Below are 17187 nucleotides of genomic sequence, written 5' to 3' on the forward strand. Positions count from 1 at the left end.
TCATTACCTTTTTTCCATTTCCTTTTTTCCCAGAATTAACAGATAGCTTTAATCAGTCAGGTTAGATCTGATGTGATCACACTCAAATGTCTCCTAATTTATTATTTATTTTAACCCTTGCTCTAACCAAAGATCTGGCTATACCCCTACTGTTTCTTAAATAACTAATGTCCATAACCAGTCAACTGCTATCCATTAAGGTGGAGTAAATTTCATTTGTTAATGATAATGTTCAATGCTCACCATATCTGACTCTTTTCTGGAAGGTAATAAAGATCAGCATGAGATTTCTGAAAGTCTGCAAACTATGTACATAACCTGAACTTTGATCTTTTTAATATAATTAAAATTTTGAACTATAATTTTCCTCATAGCTTTCTCTGTCTTCTACTGGGGCCCTTTTTCATGGAATCATCAATTATCAAAATATACACATACATATACATATGTGTGTATATTTTTTCCAAAAAAGCAATATTGAACAAGACAGGGGGGAAATCTGGCAAAAGAATTAAAGGCAGTTATTAATCCACATGCTTGTTTTCTCTTCTCTTTAAATCCCTTTGAGGATTTTCTAAATATGTTCTTATCAAGCGTATTCCTTTGATGAAAACACAAAAAGGGCAAAGCAGTTTCTCTACAGAAGCCCATGTCTTTTTAGTCACAGAAGTAATCTGTGATGCATATGTACATATGAATATCTTGACACATGCATATATAGGTATCATGATCAAGTCCAGAAGATCTCAGATTGTTCATAGATTTTTTTTTTTGCTTCATCCTCTATAGGTAGTGATATATAATTGAGAGTGATTTTCATAGTGACCTGGATAGAGATGAGAATGGGAGGCAAGCTGACCAGAATTCAAATGCTTTCTTCCACATTTGCTATCTGTTTGGAAAAGACATTCTCACCTCATCATCTCGGTCTCCATTTTCTCATCAGCAAAACAGAGATAAAATAGCACCTATCTCAAAGAGTTGTTGTGAAGTTAACTTGTAGAGCACTTTGCAAATCTTACTGGTCTATATAAATGTTAGCTATGATTATTGCTGTTGTTGATGTTATGGTGATCATAATGCTGCCACTGCTGCTGATGACGATGCTAATAAAAGAATCCTTTAAGGAGAGATGACCACATCTCTTATAAAACAAAATCTCTTATAAATTTGGGGCATGGGAAGAGAGTAGTTCCAACTTCTTTAATCATATCTCTATAGAGAACATTCTTCAGTCTAGCTACCTTTTGTCATGTCTTCTGGGTTTGTTTATAGTTTTAAAAAATTAATTAAAAGTCTGGCTATAATTAATTTCTTCCAGTAATTTGTAACGGGATATTGTACAATGGACAATCAACACAAATTATGCTTGAAGCAGTTTATGCTGTAGATTGGGTTAAAGTATCTTCTAGTCCCCTTTCCTATAATCAAACTCCATCACCAGTGAGATGAGAAGGTGACATGAGCCTGGGAGACACTTTATATTTTTGTCACAGTCACTTCAAATATTTATCACCTAGAAAACACCTTCGTATTATAACTATGTCATCTCTAATGCTATCCTATCTCAAGAAGCCCCAGTGGCTCCCTACTACTCCTAGGATAGAATAGGACACTTTTCCTATCTTTCTCCTCTTTCACTTTACATTCCCATCATCCTACATGCACTTTTAAATCCAGTGACACTGACTTCTTTTCTATTCTTCAAACAAGACACTCCATTCCTTGGTTCTGGGCATTTTCTTTATAATTTTTCCTCATATCGGAAACGATCTCCCTCTTAATTTCCATAATCCTTCAAATTCCAGCTAAAAACTTATTTTCTAGAGGAAGCCAGTTCTGGAACCCTCTTAATGCTAACACCCTCTCCCTGGGATTACATGCAACTCGTCCTGCTGATTTTGTCTTTGTAAATAGCTATTTGCACAGTTTCCCCTATTAGACCATAATGATTTTTCATCTTCGTTTATATCCCAGTATCTAACAGACAGCAGATACATAATACATGTTTATGGATATGCTATGGATTATGTTAATAATAGCAACAGCCATATAGAGAGCTTTAAGGTTTAGAAAGCACTTTACAAATATTTGGCCCTCATAATAATCCTATTATTCCTGTTTTACAGATGAGGAAGGTGAGACTGAAAGAAGTTGATTCATCCAAGATCATATAGCTAGCAAGTATTTTTTGATGTACATAAGTGATGCGTTGATAATCTGCTCTTAGTTTGGGGAATGGCTGAATAAGTTGTGGTATATGAAGGCAATAGAATATTATTGTTCTATAAAAAGTAATGAACAAGCTGATTTTAAAAAGAGAAATTTTGTTTAAAATTACTGTAGACAAAATAAATACTCTACAACGCTAAGACAAACCCAAGAAGGATATGAACATAATTACCAAACATTTCTCACACAAATAAAAAATTTAAACAAATGAAAAATATCAAATATCAATAGGCTGAGCTAATGTAATAAAATATACAAAGATAATGGAATATTATTGTTATTTTTTTAAAAGGTTGAACAAGCTGATTATAGAAAGGCCTAGAAAGGTTACATGAACTGATGCTGAGCAAAACGAGCAGAACCAGGAATACTAGGTATCGCAATGTAGTCCAAAAAAACCCAGCCAGAATGTGCAATGATCAACTATGAAGGACTTGGTTCTTCTCAGTGGTTCAGTGATCCAAAGCAATCCCAATAGACTTTGGACAGAAAATGCACCTACATCCAGAAAAAGAACTAAGGAGACTGAATGTAAATCAACAAATTTGTTCACTTCTTTTTTGTTTTTTTTTCCCCTCTCTCTCATGGTTTTTCCCTTTTCTGCTTTTTTCTCTCTCAGCATGATTCATAAAGCAATGTGTATTAAGAATAAATTTTAAAATCTGCTCTTAGTTAAACTAGGCTAATGAACACTCACTTTGTGCCAAGGCTCTCATTAAAGATCTTTCCTGATTAACTGTACCTGAGAGAACATATTTTTTACCTGTAGAAAGGATTCTAGCTTTCTAGAACTCATGATCATCTCCAAACAACGACAAGGCACTAACTGCAATAATAGATCAACTTTTTAGAGTTGGTGGTTATTATTATGAAAATATAAGCTATGATAATATTAAAAGCATAATAAAATTAAATATTGGACATCAAAGTGCTACAAAAACAAGTCAATAAAGATTTTTTAAAAAGAATAGTGAACAGGAAGAATTCTAAGAAAAATAGGAAGCTTCAGGATGTGATAAAGAATAAAGTCAGCAGAACTAAGACTACCCCACTAAGGAAAATTAGAGGAACTCTAGAATCTTAATGACTTCATTTTTATCCTTTAGAAAAGGTGACGGAGCCCCTCCCTCTTTTCAACAGAGAAGTGAGAGAGATTACAGGTTTGAAAGGTTGCCTCTCCTGTCAGAATCCCGTTATGGCTGGCCGGTTTAGCTTAAGTGTTTTTCTTTGTTACAAGGGAGGGATCATTTGGTGTGGGAAATGGGATATATCTAGAAATGACTGTGATGAAAATCTGTTATGATCTATAAAACTGAAGCCCTAGTGAGTGATGAAGAGTTCCGATACCTCACCCTACTCTCCAATACAGTAATTATTATTGCCCATTTGAGAAATGATGGCATAGATCAATAAGTAGCTGGTGAGCATGGCTGAGGAGTAGCAGAAGAAATTGGCACCAATAATGTGGACTCATGTCTAAGCATAAAGAAATCATTCCTTCCTGGTGATCCACCCCACTCTGTACAGCTTCCCATCCCTCGACTGGGATATATTACACTTGGGAAGGATCTCTGCCATTTTTTGCCACACTCTAAAAATAACATTGTGATTTAATATGTTTCTATTTCCTCCATCTGAGATCTCTCTCAATTCCCTGCCCAGACATCTCCACATGTTTAAATCTAGTCCTTCAGAGTCCTGAACTAATGGCACTTCTTCCATCTTCCCTGCTCTTCTCAGGCAAAGCCAGAAGGGATTTCTCCTTCTATACCCCCCAAAGATTCAACTTGCATCTCTCCTACAACCTTTATCCCATTCTGCCTTTCAGCATCGTTCTTCCTGTATCTGCCCCACATTTCCTACTAGATTGTAAGCTCCCTGAAGGCAGGAACAATATCTGATCCCTCTCTGTCAACTTTTCAGCACACAGTAGGGATCTAGTATATGTGTCTTGAATCGACTGGAGCCTTTCTTCCCACTCTGAGGCACTTAAATATCCCTGCCACAGGAACCAAAGGGGTGTGGTAGGGTCCTTCGGACTCCATATTCCAGTTTTCTTGCAAATTCAAATTGGGTCATCTCATCTCCACTTTTCCATGATTTCCTCTGATAAGCAGGGCCCCAGTGAACAATTAAAGCTTTCAATAAATAACCTGTAAGCACATTCATTTGATTTACTGTTATTTGATACAGCAGTTAGTTTCAATGGGGCAGTTAATATTGATTACATAAAGTACTACAGACAAACACGAAACAGTTCCAGAACTCCATGGGTTATTACTCTTTATCTGCCAGTCATCTGGGTTACTTGTAATGGTGGTGAAATTTAAAATCAATAATAACAATTAGTGTTCCGTACACCATGAGGGGTGAATCATGTGAATTATGTTTTCTTATAAAATCAAAGATAAAGAGGCCCATAAATGGAAGAAAAGGGTGCTTGTGAATGTTCCCATTCCCTCTGGCAAAGCTGTTTCTTTGGAAACCCTTAGAAAAAGCAGAAGGGAGGCAGAAAAGATACAGAAGAAGCTGCTATAATAGTAAAACAGGTGTGGAAATCCAGCTGGTTTTCATGGGGAAACAGGGAAGAAACCTACAAAGGCTCAAAGCGATATAAACATGTGTTCACAAACTTATTAAAATTAACGGCACTGGCAATTGACTTTGTGGGAAATAGACTTCAAACCACCTTTTTTGGCTTCAGATTCTTATGCATTACTTGTGACTGTAATGAATTGGAAACGGCGCTTTTTCAGCTCGATGGCACCACTACCGTAATGTCTAGATAATTAAAATGCAAAGCAATAAGAGAAATGTTTCATCATTAAACTGTAACCAGCGCTCTCTGTGAAATCAGCCATTCCGAAGACTTGTTTTTCATCAATTATTTGTTATTTATCTGATGTAAATATAAGGAGGACTAATTAAAATGTATGGCTTCTTCGGCAGCTTCTTGTCATTAAAGCCAATGAAGGCATTCTGAAGACCATAATGAAATAATTATGTTTGCCTTTAAGAATTCTCTTCCATAACACATGGCGGGACTGCACTAAATTAAAACATCAGGAACAAAATTTCACTTGCATCTACTTCCATTTTGGTTAATTACGCCCCCAAGCTTTCCAATAGACCAGGCCCTAAAAATCTTTTGAACCGATCTCCACCACAGCAGCCTTTTATAATTATGGTCTTTGATGATGAGACAAAGGTACCGTAGCCTGAAAGCTTTAATATTTCTGGAAGGTTTTTCCCCTTTTTATTCTTAACAGCACCAAGTCCCTGTTTACTGTTGAAAGCTCAGTAAATTGGGATAGATGGAGTCGAAATTTTCATTTCTACTCAGCTGACATAATCATCTAATCTAAATAGGTCTTCTCTACATCATTTCCACCAAAGTGATTTCATAGATTATATTTCTGATTGGATAAAATTTGACTCTGCAGAGAGCAAGAGGAAAGTCGACAATAGACATCCAAATAGACCTGAGGAATATTAGAAAAATAACTAAATAATAGTAATAAATAATATTAAAAAAATAACTCCTGTTCTGACACCCAAAGGAAAAAAAAGGAAATGTCTTTGACCCTGACAACATAGCTTTCTAATCTATATGATGCATAGGATTTCTATGGATTCCCTCCCTCCCCATCATGCACCTCGTAAGGGGACCTTCAGGGAAAGGAATCCAGTACATGAGAACCATGGCTCAGAAAGGAAGGACTGGCCAATAGAGGCTCTAATACTTGTGAACAGGGAGAAGGAAAGCTTTGAAGTTGCTACTGGGGAGCCAGAAGAGGAGATCTAAGTCCATATAAAATCAAACAGGGATTTAAGAATTGTTTTACTTTCCCCACTCCACGTTTAGGTCCACATAGAAAATAAATAGTAAATACCGGGATGTCTTGTCAGAAATCCCATGGAAGTGGATGACAACTGAGGACTAGGAAATGAACAAGATGCTTGTTATTTCTGAATTCACTGTGATTCACTTTATTCTCCTCCTCTTCCTCTCCCAACCCCTAAGTTCTATTGGACAAATCCTCTTGAAATGATGATGTGTCCCACCTGCCACTAAATCCACTTAGATTTATTTTCTCTAGACCATCTCCCCTATCAGCCACTCTAGAAACCATATCCCCCAACAAGAAAAAGCATTCAAGTAAAAGTCACTAATATCTGGAAAGACACCGTTTCTTCTTATCCAAACAAGGCTAAGCAGTGTATTCTTTCTGGATAATGCTCTTGCGGCATCCCACCATCCACGGCCACGGAATTCTGCAAAGCCACGGCCTGGCAGAGCTCTGGATCCTGGATCATTAACAGCTACAAACAATGATTGTGTCTGCTCTCTGCTCTCAGCCTTCCTCTTCTCAAGCAGGAGGGAATGTGGGTAACTTTGTTTTCCAGTCCTTAATAAAGGAGTCAGACACACACACACACACACACACACACACACACACACACACCAGTTTATGCTTTTAGAGATAAGATAATGATGCCCCAGGAATGAGGCCAGAATGCAGAGGAATATCTTGATTGATACAGCATATTATTAGACCCTGCAGATGGCACATGGTACCTCATCTGCTCTTTGATAAGTTAGTTTGGTGGAAATTACCTACATATCACTATAGTAAGAAGACATTGATTAACCTTTTTTTTTCCTCCTCCTAAACCTTATCCTTTTAAAGAAAGAGATAAATAACAACAATGCAAACACTTTGTGTCTGATTTTCTTTTTCCTTCTTTTCCTTCCTTCCTCCATCCTTCTTTCCTTTCTTTCCTTCTTTTCTTTTCTCTTTCTTTCCTTCTTCCTTCTTTTCCCTTCTCTCTCTGTATCTCTGTCTCTCCTTAAAGCAGATTATTTAATGCCAAGTACTTTGGAGTTGGGAGTCATGGGATCTGTGTTGGAATTTTCAGCTCTTACTCCCTCATATTACCCCCCGTAAATCGTTCAACTTCTCTGAGTCTCAGTTTCTTCATTTATAAAGTTAAGCCCTGTGCTCCCACAACTTCTCATGTATGCCCCTAGAGAGTCAGCAAATACTGATGATAATCTCTTATACTAACTATGGGCTATTAGGCAGAGAGGAAATATCATACAGTAGGCAAAATACTGGGCCTGCACTGGGCCTTCGTTCAAATTCCACCACAAACCCTTTCTGCTTGTGTGATGATGGATACTTCATTTAGCCTTCTGAACCTCAGTCTCCTCACCTATAAAATGGGGATAATAGCATCCCCCATCGGGCTGTTCTGATGCTCAAATAAGAGAATGTATGAAACACTTGCAAACTTTATAGTGATAATCTAAAGGTGAGCTAATATGACTTTATAAGAATTCATTTTTGAAATGAAGACTTAAGTGGAAAAACACTCACACTTGAAAAAAAGGTAAAATTATACTCAAATATCTCACACACTGAATTGGAAAAATGAACTGACAAATTAAGAATTCTTCTCACCAAGGGTTACTTCAAAAAGAGTTTTCTGATTAGCCCACATTCAGTTAACCAGAATGTTCAATCACCCAGAAAATCCATTCTATAAGCATCTCAGCTAACTGAGTCTAGTCTAATGAATTTATAGTAAAACATTTAAAGTATAATACTTATTCATCAGTATTATACTGATTGTATTAGAGTGAATTAGCACGAACATAAAATTCATCAAGAAACCTTCTAGAAACACACACACACACACACACTCATGGGGTGAAGAAGGTTTTAATAAACTTGAATCAGTCTCCATTTTGAAACTAGGTATTATAGATATTTTTTTAGTAAATTCAACTTGCTTGAAAATAACAGTGATTATTAGAACAAAAGGTTTGGCAATTGTCAATGTTGTAAAATTACCCATGCATATATTTGGTAAATAAAAACTATTAAAATAAATAAATTTCTAAAAAAAGAAAATAACAGCAATTTCCCAATTAGGAATTTAGATTCTCTATCCAAAATTTCATTTTTCCTTCCTTCCTTCCTTTCTTCTGAATTTAAACCTGATTTAAAAAAAAAAAAACAAATTCCAGGAGATCAGGCAAGAATGCTGTATTAGACATCTGTGCTGTGGGCTCTTCCCAGAGGGCCTTGGATCCAGTGTGCATTCTTTAAATGCTGAAGGAAACTGGGAATGGGAAAATGGATAATGAAGGTAGGATCATGGATCCAGAACTGTATGGGACAATTAGAAATCAGAGATTATTGTTTGGGAGCTGGAGGCCATTTATTTTAAAGATCAAATGGCAAGTTTATAACATCACAGATCTAGAATCTGAAAAGGATCTTAAAGGCCATTTAGTCCATATTTCTCCCTTTTTTTTAATAAAAAGAAATCTTGACTCTGAGAAGTTGACTGAATCTCCCATGGTCACACAGTAAGCACCAGGGCCACATCATCAGGACTAGCAGCCTTCCTTTTCCAGATGAGGAACTTAAAATCCAGCCTTCTCTTGCTCAAGGTCATTTAGATAAGTAGCACAATCAGAATTTGAACTCAGATCCCATCTCCAAATCCCATAAGTATCTCAACTTTATCATTCTCTTTCAACAGCACAGGAAAGAAAGAAAGACAAATGAAGAAAAGCGGGCAATACGCTGTTATTTCTCTTTCCTCAATATCCCCAGGACTTGAATAAAAGAAATTCTAGTTACCTAAAAGGCAGATATACTGTATAAAATCAAATCTCCCCTCTTAGACCTCCTTCTTCATTAGGTAAAAATGAATGGAGATATTTCCCAGCTAGATCTTAGAAGAAAATGGAAAATGTCTCAATTAAGAAGAAAATGGGATGGTCCATTTCTAGAGAGAAATGGAAACCCCAAGTTTTGACACATTCCAGGCACTTTATCAGAAGTGTCCTATCATTGTTAACAGGCCAGGAGGCTTATGTCCCACAAAGCTGGTTCTGCAAGCATCAGATCTTGGAGTTCTAAATTAGCTAGGAGTCCTACACCAAGGGAAATCTGAATCTCATTGGAGCTCTCCATTTCTCCTATTTTTTTTTCCCTAAAGAATCCTACATTTCTATGTGTTTCATGCAAAACAATAAAGTTCGGAACAATTTTTCTACCCAAACTCCAGATCAATAAAGTCTGTCAACTGATCAATTTATGTAACTGTTTGCATTACTAAAGCCTTTTTTTTTTTTTAAATCCCCAATAGGGAAGGAAAACTTCACTACTTTACATAGCTGAACTTCTCTCTTTAAACACTCCCTTGCCTGGGCTGTCTTTCAGGTTTCAGCTAAAGTCCCTTTTCATCATCTCCTATTTCTGATGGTATGAGTTACTACACTCATGTTGCTGAGAAGCAGAAAATTATATCCCACTTTAAAATAACAGTGGAGCCTTTTCTAAGAAGCGTTTCTATTCAAAAATGCAGTTGGGAGGGGAAGCTAGCAGTCAGTCTGGGCACTGTCCAATTTGGGTGCTTTGACCCCATTTTTCTATCTCCTAGTGACAAGATTTAGATATTTTTAATCCTTAGAATTTAGGTCACAATTATAGGAGGAAAGGTCTTTTCTCATCCTATGACTCACCCCTAGTATGTCTTAAATAGCCTTTCTCTTTAAATTGGAAAATGAACATGTTTAGCCAAAAAATAATAATAATAATAATAAAAATCTCATTAAATTGGAAAATGATCATGTTTAGCCAAGAAAAAAAATATATTAATGCTTTTTTACCAGGTTTAAAAAAAATCCTAATATTTGCTGGTTGTGAAAGTTACAAGGAAAATGTCCCAAGAAGTGATTCTAGTTGTGATTCCACTGAAACTAACCATAGTGAAATCTACACGGATATTGAACAATAGAATTAAGGTAATAAACATCTGGAGCCATCAGACCCCTTCCCACAGGATAAGGGAAGAGAAATCTCGCAACTGTGTCCCGGGGCAGGATGGTATCACCCTTCCAGGGCATTTTAGAAGGCAAGGTCTGCCGGGAGCTTGCTTTTCCTCAGTATCCACCCAAGCCCGACTCTGCATTTTTCCATGGGGGCAATTCAGAGGCCCTGAGCCAACAGCTGTCCCGAATATAATTTTTCCGCCTGAACCAAAATAAAGGAGGAGAGGGTGGGGGAAGGAGGGAAGGAAACAGCTAACCAAGTTAACTTCTAATCTTGAAAGTTTTACTTGAGAGAGAGGAAAAAAAAAAAAAAATCCAGCACCCTACAAAGGAATCTCCGGAGTCTGAGCCTCAGATTGCTTTGCGAATTTCAGCCTTGTTGTCTCCAGAATTTACAAGAGTAAAACCTCTATTCGGCATTTCCTTTGTCGGAAAAACCCAAATTTCATTTAAAAAATATATTTCTTTAAGATCTGGGCATTCGTAAAACAAAAGGGAAAAGGAAGGGGGAAGAGACTGCAGTTATTCAGCCCAGCTCCCTTCACACAGACAGACTATTTTGATAAGCCTTGCGATCAGAGAGGATTGGTACTGTGGTTACAAATGGGACCAGGGCACACTTCCTAGAATACTATCTCCAACCTTTTTAAAGGCTCTAACTGCCCTATCAACTTTGTAAACAGTTAAGACGGAGCGTTGGGACGATAAGAAAATCTGTAGAGCTCAGCTAATATTTTCGAGATCCTTTAGTTTCCCTTCAGGTTAAGTTGGGGCTCAAGCGGTGAGACTCAACAACCCAGAGGCCGATAGGATGGCTTGCAAAAAAAAAAATTAAAAAAAAAAAAATGGGGAGGGGGGAAGGGAGGACAAGCTGAAATTCCTGAGATCCCTTTGTCCAATTTCTTTATTTACTCTTCCTAATGCAAGCTTCTTTGATTAGCTGAACTTTGCAGTAATCAACACTCCCTTCTTATCTTCTGGCCCTAGGCGAATGACACATTTACCAATAGCTCTCCCCAGATAAGGCAAATCCTCTGTTTAACTTGGGCTAGAGCAAACAAAGCATTTTTCCCTGCTCTTACAACTTAATAGGCATGTTTGGGGTCAATTACCAAACAGGAAAAACTCTGTAAAACGTTTATTGGGTCTCCTAACTTGCAGAGGCTGTCTTAGATGCAGATTTAGCCCCTTTCTGCAAATTCCCCTGCAGAGAAATTGTTTGCATCGGGCCAGTCTTAGAAATTTAAAAAAAAAAAAAAAAAGTTTCCAGGATTCCCAGGGCGGGCTCCTGGAATTGCTAGCCGGGTTTTCGTTGCCAATGAGAGACTAATTCTAAGATGGGGAGTTGGGGGGTGGGGGGAGCGGGAAGAGAGCAGAAAGCCATCTCCCAAAGCTCCCAGTTCCCAGGGAGAGAGAATGCCCATCACAAAAGAAGATGCATTTCAGAAGGAGCTCCAGGAGGACAATCCAGCCTTGCAAAGGCTGCGGGTGGCAAAGCCTTCTTCCCAGGGCTGGGGGGGGAGTGGGGGGTGGGGGTGGTAAAGGGTCGGGGGGAGGAGGGAAGAATATGAAAGAGCCGCGTTGCGGGCACGCAGCGGTTGCAGATCTTTACCCGTCCCCCAGAGTGATTCCCTGGGGCCAGCTCCCCAGCTGATCACTGAGGCCAGAAAAGTTTAGGAGCAAGTTTAAACCTCGGGTGTTTTTTTCCCCAGCCACCCGAGGGCCAACTACACGTCCTTCCAGCTAAACCGACTCCCTGAGCAATTGCAGCTTGGAAACGTGGAGCTGGAGTTGCGGACTAAGGTTCCAAACGAATGTCAAGCAAAGTGCTAAAAACAGCTCGTGATAGATAGCTGGGTCGTTGATCTAAATCAGTGTCAGGGCGGGGAAGCATCCTGCGGGCTCCCCGGGGCAAGGGCTCGGAGGTGGGAGATCCCCGTCCTCCGGGTCATTTCTCAAGCTCCAGGCCGGGCCGTTCCGCCCGCTCCTGAGAGTCTCAGCCCGGCCAGCGTCAGGATCAGATAACCAAATAGTCAATACATGCATCCCCCCCACCTCCCCATCCCTTCACTTAGCTACCAGGCAAAAGAGTTTCCTCCCCCTCCTTTCCATCCCCCCATGCCTGAAGCTCCAGATATGGAAATAATTGATGGCCTAACACACGGGGTGTTCGTGGCCGGGAGTCTTCTAGCAAAACAGCCACTTCTTAGAGCAACAAAGTCAGCCAGAAAGTTGGCAGCGGGGTCAGGGCTAAGAAATATTGCCTTTTCCAGGCAGAGGCAAACAGGAGAGGGGGATCTGGCTCGGGGAGCTCGCTTTCCATGAGCTCCCAGAGCAGATCCAGCCCCTGGCCAGAGAGAGGGGCAAACGCTATTTGCATTACTCTGCACTCTCTTGGGGCATCCCCAAGGCTGGAGAACTTAGCGCTCTGGCTGTCTGGCTGTCTGTCTCTCCATCTGCTTCTGAGTTCAGAAGTGCAAGGAGAAAACCTGTCCAAGTCCCATCTGTAACTTTTTTCCTCCCCTGTCTTTGCAGAGATCCGAAACTCTGTTCCCCCCAGAGATGTTTGGATGGGGACACAGGACGTGGAGGGGACTAAAAGCACTGTTCAGGATCTTGGGTGCCGAGGACAGCTCGCTCCTCCACCAGGATTAAATAAACCAGCCCTTTGTCCTAGCAATTCCATCTTTATTGCATGCAAGGAGGACCGGGGGCCGGGTGGTGGGGCCACTTCCACACGCGCGCGCACGCACACACACCTGGAGGACACAGACACACACACACACACACACAGACACACACACACACACACACACACACACACAGAAAAGCATGGGACCTACATTGAGCAGTGTGCCGGCGCTGCCACTCTGATTGTGTCAATCCACTGAAGCATGCTTTGAGGGCTTTCTCCTGGAGCATGCAAGAAGACGGGCTCGCAGTATAGAAGTCCAGGATTTGCCCAGGGCTCACTGCGAGAACATCCATACAGTCAAACATGGTCTCTCCCCTCTCTCTACTGAATGTCTGCAAAAGTGCTTTCTCCTCTAGGGGTGGAGAGGCAGGAGGCACGGGAGAAGTCCACCCAACTCCATCCAACTCTGCCCCTTTCTTGGCACGCTGGGCTGCTGGTCTTTTTCCCAGACCCGAATCATGAATTATGACAGACAACACCGCTAAAAGCCTGTAATTGATCCGAATGGTCATTTACCATTTTCCAGGCTGCTCAGCCAATCCAGCGGGGCGGGGGGGATCGGGGCCAATGCCAGGGGCCGGGGCCGGGGAAACGCCCCCAGAAACCCCCCCGGATCCACGCGGAGTCCCCAGCGGAGGCTGCCTTCGGCGCTCTGGACCAGGCGGTCCCGGTCCCCGGAGTCCCGGTCGTCCAGCGCCTCGGAAGGGGGAACCTCGGGTCCCCCCCTTCTGCAAAGAATAGATCCTTCTGCTTCTGAACAGCTCACTTCCTACTCCTTGTGTCACCCAGAATGAAAGATTGGATTGCCTAATATATGCGAGTGAACTTTCTATGAACCCTTCCCAGGCTGCTAACCTTCAAATGACCCAACTAGTCTGACATCACCAACTCCCAGGATTCTCACACAGCTTAAAATCGCCCTGCAGCCTTGCAAAAGCAGCCAGCCGGGCTGCAGGCAGCCACGGGCGGGATCGGGGGCTCCTGCCCACCCCTCACCTCCCAAAACAAAGCCGCAACTACCGGCCTCTCCACCCCCGGCCCCCTCCCGCCCCACAAGCTCGATTTTTTTTTTTTTTAAATGGAAAGGGAAAACGCAGAAAAGGCTGCCTCTGGCTAATGTTTGGGCAAAGCCGCCTCTCCCTTTTTATTTGATTTTTCTGTCTTTCAGATGTGTTTTTCCTCCCCTCTCTCTCCTCCCTCCCCCTCCCCCCTGCGTGCGCCCCTCTGTCAGTTACATTCCTTGCAACTTATGTATTCCCCGCTCCCCCAGAGGCCGCCGGGTCCCCGAACAACTGTACAACGGGGGCTCTCCACATCATCTCCCCCTTCTTTAGGTCTTTCTGGGCATCTGACAACCCCCTCCCTCCGAGTCCCCCCGGGATGCCAGGCACACTGTGCGCATGCATTCATTCATTCACTCCGAGATGCCTCCCGGGCCGGGGATGCTGCAGATTTCTGACCCGTTCGGAGGTGCAGAGAAGGGGAGGAAGCCCCCGAAACAAGCGCTTATTAAGCGCCTCCCCAGTGCCGGGCTTAGCACGCCGCTAAGCGCCGCAGGCGAAGAAGCCTGCACGCACCCAGACCGCTCATTTGCAAGTGAGGAGATAGAGACCCAGAGCTCTGAAGAGTGCGGCCCAAGGCTCTGCTGGGGACCCAAGCAGGATTTGAATCCGCCTCTTCTCCCCCCAAGTCCCAGCGTTCTTCCCACTCCACCGTGCGCGCGGCTACAACTCTTTTAGGGGCGCCAGAAATCATTCGAGGTTGCGGTTTGGTGGCTGTGGCCCCAGACTCGAGGCGTTTTTTCTTGCATGAAACATTCTGATCTCTTCATTTTACAGGGGAGGAAACTGAGGCTCGAGCCGGTGAAATGGACTTGTGGTTAAATCTATCCGGGGCGAAATTAGATATAATCTGAGTATCAATCCCAAGGCTCCCCTCCAAATCACAATCCACTCCGTGACCCCGGGTCATGCCCCAGGGGTGTTTGTTTCCAACCTTTATAATTAAAGATACAAATTAGACATTTGGGGTACTGTAGCCAAGTCTGAACTCTGGTTTGCAGGAATCTGCCTGGGTGGTGGTGGTGGTTGTTGTTATTTCTCTTTTTCTTTCTCTTTCTCTTTCTCTTCTTTCTCTTTCTCTTCTTTCCCCTTTTCTTTCTCTTTCTCTTTCTTTTCTTTCTCTTTCTCTTTCTCTTCTTTCTCTTTTTCTTTCTCTTTCTCTTCTTTCTCTTTTTCTTTCTCTTTCTCTTTCTTTTCTTTTTCTTTCTCTTTCTCTTCTTTCTCTTTCTTTCTCTTCTTTCTCTTTCTCTTTCTCTTCTTTCTCTTTCTCTTTTTCTTTCTCTTCTTTCTCTTTTTCTTTTTCTTTCTCTTTCTTTTCTTTCTCTTTCTCTTCTTTCTCTTTTTCTTTCTCTTCTTTCTCTTTTTCTTTCTCTTCTTTCTCTTTCTCTTCTTTTTCTTTCTCTTTCTCTTCTTTTTCTTTCTCTTTCTCTTCTTTCTCTTTTTCTTTTCTTTCTTTCTTTTTTTTTTTTTTTTTAGGACTCTGCTGTGAAATACGGACCTCACTTCGAAAAGGAAGCAATCGGGGTAGCTGGGTGGTGCAATGGATGGAGCACCAGCCTTGAAAACCCGAGTTCAAATCAGACCTCAGACACTTAACACTTCCTGGCTGTGTGATCCTGGGCAAGTCACTCAATCCCAATTGCCTCAGCAAAAAAAGGACCAAAACACACAAAAAAAGAAAACTAAACAATGCACCCCAAAACCCCCAAATCCACAACCAACTATGTGAGAGGGGTGCAGCAATTTCCAAATATCTCCTGCCACCCCACAAAAAAGGCTACAGAAAGACCATTAGGTCATCTGATGGCTAGTTTCCTCAACTCGCCCTGCCACGGAATGAAATATCCAGTAGATAAATTTAAAAGACAGCTTTTTCTCCCATTTTCCAGCCTTTTCTCCCATTTTCCAGCCTTTTGGGGATGGGGTGAACTGAAGAGTCTTGCTCTTAAAACTCAAAGCATTCTGTCAAATTGAGCTTTAAAAGTAAGTCTGGAGGAAAGGAAGGAGGAGATCACTGCACCCTAAGCGGCAAAACCCCAAGCAGAGATCACTTCTCAGAGTGGAGGGACATAGCATGGCATCTAGTTGTCCAAGACTGGCTTCATCTCTGTGCTCTTCATCCAGCTAGGATTTTGAGACTTAGGAAAAACTTCAAGAATGAGTTTCCTGACTACCCAGGTAGCAAGAGGACAATGTCCAGTATCTAACTTTGTCTCATTAAGATAATTTTAAAGATACTAGATGATACCATTTCTATGTTAGGACACAGAATCCATAACCTTGAATTCCCTTTTAACAATCCCTTCCTCACCCCTGACCAAGTTCCCTGGAAATTTAAAATAATTTAAAATAATGACCTCCAATGGGTTATTAGGCAGGTATATAAGGGATATAAGCAGCTATGGTCTAAAATGTAGTACAAAGGACTTAAGTATAAGGTTTCCACGGGAGAAGATTTTACAAAGACAATGGTGGGGAGTTTCCTTTCCTGGAGGAAGAGGGGTGCAGATTTCAAAATGGAGTGCAAGCACTATGACATCCCCAAAGAGAGATCCCTAAGATTTTTTTTCTAGTCATAAAAAAATCTATAAGTTCAAGTCAGATGATTGAGGTCTGGAAGGGACGTAGGAGACTGTTTCAATGTAACCCTTTTATTCTGTAAAAAAAATGGAGGTGTGAATGTAAACAAGGCCATTAAGTGACAGAACTGATATAACTTCTTTTCTTTTTCTTTTTTTGATTTGTTTTAGTTGTTGTTCAGGCAGTTGAGGTTATGAAACTTGACAAAGGTCACACACTACTAAATGTTAAGTGTCTGAGTCTGGATTTGAATTTAAGTCTCCCTGAATCCAGGACTGGTGCTATATCCATTGCATCATCTAGCTGCCTCTAAGGTTTTACTTTTTGGAGAAGAGAACTGTGTCTTTATTCCCTAAAGTCATGAATGGTGGCCAAAAAATATAGCCAAAAATATAGCAAGCATTCTCCCAATTGCTGATAAAGACCCTGTTTTGTGATAAAAGGAGGAAAATGACCTCCCCTCAACAAAGTAGGTTTCACTTTATAAGAGAATTTCTGAAAACTTTCCTCCTCTCCTCAACGTCCCTGATTCTTTGGAGATTATCATCATCCACCATCCACTCATCTAACCATCATTCCAACCTCAGATTGTCACTTTCCCTCTTCTCCCAAAACCATCCAGTAGCTAAGACTAATCAATTCTACCTCAAAATACGTATGCTTATCACTATTTCAAAATTGTGATACTGGCACTATTTATTACACTGGCTGTTAGATTACACATGATTCCTACCTATAGACTGTATTTCAATATAATTAGGCTCTAT

The 17187-nt window shown here is 41.1% G+C and overlaps 1 protein-coding gene across 4 annotated transcripts in view; it reads right to left on the reverse strand.

Moving 5' to 3' along the window:
* The window catches only part of RARB (retinoic acid receptor beta), a 713488-nt gene that overhangs the window by 142484 nt on the left and 553817 nt on the right, over positions 1–17187 (reverse strand). Inside the window, exon 1 of one of the 4 annotated variants that reach the window (XM_074268513.1) lies at positions 13296–13546. The exons of 2 other annotated variants lie outside the window; for them this stretch is intronic. Coding sequence is in view for 1 of the 2 variants with exons in the window: in XM_074268512.1 (XP_074124613.1) it covers positions 12928–13084 (157 nt within the window). In the remaining variant the exon portion in view is untranslated. One more of the 4 variants, XM_074268512.1, reaches the window with a different exon arrangement.

Source organism: Sminthopsis crassicaudata, chromosome 5 (assembly GCF_048593235.1).
Source record: "Sminthopsis crassicaudata isolate SCR6 chromosome 5, ASM4859323v1, whole genome shotgun sequence".
In the NCBI taxonomy this organism is placed as follows: Eukaryota; Metazoa; Chordata; class Mammalia; order Dasyuromorphia; family Dasyuridae; genus Sminthopsis; species Sminthopsis crassicaudata.